At 59.6% G+C, this 4,386-nt stretch overlaps 1 protein-coding gene across 1 annotated transcript in view; it reads left to right on the top strand.

Annotated features, from left to right (window-relative positions):
* LOC122157454 (maestro heat-like repeat-containing protein family member 2B) overlaps positions 1-4,380 on the top strand; it is a gene marked incomplete at its 3' end in the record, with an annotated part of 9,526 nt that extends 5,146 nt beyond the window's left edge. The window contains exons 17-28 of the mRNA XM_042813106.1: positions 366-418; positions 758-865; positions 1,143-1,262; positions 1,429-1,551; positions 1,686-1,841; positions 2,067-2,189; positions 2,485-2,564; positions 2,963-3,098; positions 3,214-3,306; positions 3,700-3,795; positions 3,969-4,092; positions 4,295-4,380. Coding sequence (XP_042669040.1) covers positions 366-418; positions 758-865; positions 1,143-1,262; positions 1,429-1,551; positions 1,686-1,841; positions 2,067-2,189; positions 2,485-2,564; positions 2,963-3,098; positions 3,214-3,306; positions 3,700-3,795; positions 3,969-4,092; positions 4,295-4,380 — 1,298 coding nt within the window. The remainder of the gene's footprint in view (positions 1-365; positions 419-757; positions 866-1,142; positions 1,263-1,428; positions 1,552-1,685; positions 1,842-2,066; positions 2,190-2,484; positions 2,565-2,962; positions 3,099-3,213; positions 3,307-3,699; positions 3,796-3,968; positions 4,093-4,294) is intronic.
* Between the last annotated feature and the right edge of the window lie 6 nt (positions 4,381-4,386).

Below are 4,386 nucleotides of genomic sequence, written 5' to 3'. Positions count from 1 at the left end.
GGGGGGGAGTGAAAATGCAGCTCTGTAGCATGGCAGAGGGGAAGCACTGCCTGCAGCCCAATTCTTGCTCTGCTGCTGTTCCCATTCCTGGGAGTCAGCACTGAGGCCCGGGGACCTATCCCACCAGAGATCTGCCCATTCCAGGACATGGATGGGCCCTTCATGTCCCCTCAGACAGCAGTCTTGGAGCACTTAGTTCCGTGTTCCAGTGGAGGCAGTGTTTGTGGGGAGGGACAGGTCATTGTGGAGGAGGTGCGGGTCCCAGCTTGGCAGTGTCAAGTGCCCAGGCCAAGCCAGGTTTGCAGCAGCTCTTCTTCTGTGCCTTGATCCCAAGTCAGGGTCTTTTTCTTCCTATTGCTGTGCAGGGAGAAATGAGAGCTTCCCGGACACTGCCGAGTTTGAGCGCCGTCTGCTAAAGGTACAGCATTGCCGGGAGGCGCGGGGCAGAGAAGTGCTTGCCTGCCCCAAGTAGCCCCGCTCCCACGTGAGCCACTGTGGGACAGGAACAGCCTCTCAAGCGCTGCTGCAGAGCGGAGCGGCCGCACGCCTTTGTGGCGCTGCCTCTTCCGCTCTGTCCCAAGCCCAGGGGGGTCTTAGGAGAAGAGCAGCAGGCGGCTTGAATGGAGAGAGGGAGTGCTGGGGGAGCTGGGAGAGGGACTGTTCTTCCAGGCACCTCTCCCCAGAGGGCTGCAGCAACTTGGGAGTGAGGGAAGAGGCAAAGGGCAAGGGAACATTGTCTTCTCCTGTTCTGCAACAGTTCCTGAAGGCATCGCTGGACACAATAGAGGAGAAGGCATGGATCGAGGCCCTGAGCTGTGAGCTGAGCCAGCGGCTGAGCAGCTCTGCCAGCAACTCTGCAGAAAAGGTGAGTTCCCCCCAGCTCTACGCAGCGGTGCAGCTGCAGGTGTCCAGCTGGGGCTGGGGCTGCGGCTGGTGCTCTGCCCACGCGGGATGCTGATGCTGCTTCCCCAGCCCGTGCCCCCCAGAGGGCCTTTCCCTGCAATCTGCCCGGGGATGGCTAAAGCTCGGCCCCGCAGCTGCTCTCAGCAACCGCCAGGGAGCTTGGGTCCTTCCCACCTGGCCCTCCGCCAGCAGGTTAAGCTGCTGCCACATCTCAGCTTCTTCCTTCCCTTCCCATGCAGTCATTCCTGTACGGGGCTCTGGGCACGGTGCTGGGATCCTGTAAGGGAGTCCTCCACGTCCAGGAGAAGCTGCTACAGCACCTGGAGGAGGCAAATGCAGAGGAGCCATGTGAGGCCCAGGTGAGCTCTCCTCCAGCTCCTGTGAGCAACCCCGCTCTGGCCCTGGGGCAGAGGCCTTTTCCTGGCCCTGCTCGGGGCCTTTCAACCTCCGCACTGCTGCCATTTTCCTCAGGAGAGGACCTGTAGATTCAGGCCTGTGCCAACTGCCCCTTGTTCTTTTGTGCAGGGAATCATCTCTCTTCTCAGCCATGCTGCTGAGAGTAACTTCCACACAGTCCTGGCCACGCTCACCATGTTTGCGTCCAGGCTGTGCAAAGGCCGCAATGCCAGGATTTCCAGGCGCAAGAAGGTAAAGCTTTACGGGTTTCCATCTTGGCATTCTTCTGCCTTATTTTCCCTGCAGCTCCTGCCTTGGGAGCCCAGGTGCATCGCGGGGCACTGGGGGCCGTTAGCGAGTGTCTCAAGGCATTTCTTCCCACACAGATGGAGCTGGACAGCACGAGAGCTCATGCCACACGCAGCGCTCTCATGCTCGCCCACGGCAGCGTGGCACTGCGTGCCACCAAAGAACAGCTGCTCGCCCACCTGGAGGGAGACATCGTGGGCAACATCCTGATGCTCTACAGCTGCAGCTGCCGGGTGAGAGCTCAAAGCGTGCCAGGGTGTCTGAGCGCCCAGCTGCAGCCCCTCTACATGGGGAGATGCTGAGATGGGCCTTCCCTTTCCAAAGGTCCCTCGGGGAACTGTTTGTGCCCAGATAAAAATCCAAGCCCTTCCCTTAGCCTTGTCCCCACGTGTCCCCCTTGCAGCCCCCTTGTGTCCCTTCCCGCAGTTCAAAGAATGTTCTTCTCTCTTGCTCCTCAGGACTTGCAGAACAACCTCGCGCTGGTGCAGAGCATCACCGACTGCAGCTCTGCCTTCCAAGCTGCGGGCGATTCTGCAAGCTTTAACCCCTCCCTGAAGGGAAAGCTTCTGGAAATCCTGATGGTGAGTGCCTAGAGACAGGGCTGTCTGCAGAGGAGTTCTGGGCTGCGCCACAAGAAACGCTTCCCTGGGGGCATGCAGGTCTCCAGCAGCCACACGTCTCCAGCTGGTGGGGACCTTGGGTGCTGGCAGGCAGCAGCTGGGCAGCGGGCTAGGTGCACCAGCTGCTGCATCCTGCAGTGCTTCCATGGGAAAGTGATGGGGCTGGTGTGTGGCAGTTGTGCCTGTCTCAGGGCCGGGTGGAACAGCTCTTGTGTGCCCCTTGCCAACTTTGACACTGTCTCTCTGGGACTTGCAGGACCTGATGAAGAAGTATTATTCGGGCATCCCTGTCTCCCCAGTGCCTCTCAAGGTGGTTCTGGCCCTGGAGCAGCTGTGGTAAGGGCTGAGGTTGCAAGTCAGGATGGTGATCCCCATTTTGGGCAGGGCCTGGAGGGGTCGGGGGGGAGGAGCCACATCTACAGCAGGAGAGACGGCTGGGCTGTTGTGCCCAGCAAAGCTGAGGTTCTGGTCAGGGAGAAAGGCCCTGGTGCTCCTGTCCCCTGGCAGGGAAGAGAGGGAGAGCTGGGGTCTCCTTCCCTCCAGCGCGGGAGGTGGTTCACTGCTGCCGGGGAGGAGGTGGGTGCTGCTGGAACTGAAGGCAGTGCTCAGCAGCATGAGCTGGGTGGGGGTATTGGCTTTGTAGCTGTCAATTAGGAGAAACTCAGATGGTATCTGAACCAGTCTGGAGAGGTGAAGACCCTTTCTGATTGTTCTTCCTGTTTTCCTCCTGTCAGCAAGCTGAAGCCCTCTTCTGAAAGCAAGGACCTGCGTGAGATGTTGGTCCTGTGCTGCAAAAACATCGTGACACACCCTTCAGCAGAGATGATGCTGAAGATCAGGAAGTCACAGCAAGCAGCACAGTACCTGCAGGTAACCTGCCGTAACTTTCCCAGCCACCTCTTGGTCAAACCCTACCTCAGCACACACAACCTCTGCTCTGGCAGCAGCCGTGATGCTACACGTCACTCCCCTCTTCTGCTTTCAGCTTCAGCAAACATCACTGAAAGCTCTGGGCCGGCTCATGGGGGTCCTGCTCGAGACAGAGCCCAGCGGCGCCTTCTTTCAGAACATAGTCCATGTGAGTAGTCGTGGGGCAAGGGAGAAAGCATGGTGCCTGTCAATAGCGGGGGCAGAGATCTGGGGACTGAGCGGAGGATCAGAGGGGGAGAAATCTCCTGCTGACGTGCCAGCTCACTGCGAGCTCAGAAAGGGGCAGAGAAATGGGCCCTGCAGGGGGAAAGCAGGAGCCAGCCCCTGGCAGGCCACAGCCAAGGAAAAGCTCCTGGGCTGGGAGGCAGGAGTGACTGCAGAGAGCGGGGCGGCAGTGCCGGTGCTCAGTGAGGCAGGAGGCCACATGGAGCAACAGGGCAGGCCTTCCTTGAGGGAAAGTGCTGGGAAAGGAGGGACAGGGAGAGGGGTGGCAGGAAGGGAAAGAAAAGACATCCTCAGTGAGACAGATGCTCTACCCCAGGTCCTGCAGAAATCTATGGTCTCAAGCAACGTGTGGGAGCGCAAGAGGGCCCTGCAGACCTGCTCCCAGCTGCTGGCTGTTTGTAAAGAGCTTCAAGTGAGTAAAGAGCCCCACCGCATGCCCCCTGCTCCCTCCCCAGCGCCCCTGAGCTGGAAGGCGAGCTCTGCCCAGCTGTGCATGCTGTGTCATGGCATGGGAAGACACAGATGGGAGAAGCTGGGGAGAGCTGGGACCATCTACAGCTTTGTTCCTGCCTCTCACCCCTGCAGAGAAGAGATGCCTGTGAGCACTTTGGCTCCTTGGTGGGATTGCTGGCGCCTCTGACTTGTGACACCATGCCTGCATCCCGCCAGCTGGCTGTCACCTGTCTGAGCTCCCTTCTGCGAATCCAAGGTGAGTGGAGCAGGCGTGCTCCAGCCCTCTGCCCTCCTCTGTAGCACTACCAGAGCCCCACGGGCTGGGCCCTCTTGACAGGAGGGAGAGGCACCGTGCACAGCTCTCTTCTTGTCCCCAGCCTGTCCTCTGTCTTTCTCCCGTGGAAAGCAGTTTCATTTCCAGAAGCATGACTTCCCTTTTCTCCCTGTGCTCTTTCCAGCCAAAGCGACCAACACAGAGATCGAGACGGGTGACATCGGGAGCCTGTGCGAGGGGCTGCATGCCTGCAGCATCGCCTCTCAGCTCCAGACC

This window comes from Centrocercus urophasianus, unplaced genomic scaffold (genome assembly GCF_019232065.1).
Source record: "Centrocercus urophasianus isolate 14NV4802_14NV808 unplaced genomic scaffold, USGS_Curo_1.0 seq_1380, whole genome shotgun sequence".
In the NCBI taxonomy this organism is placed as follows: domain Eukaryota; kingdom Metazoa; phylum Chordata; class Aves; order Galliformes; family Phasianidae; genus Centrocercus; species Centrocercus urophasianus.
This window is presented reverse-complemented; position numbering and strand designations above follow the sequence as displayed.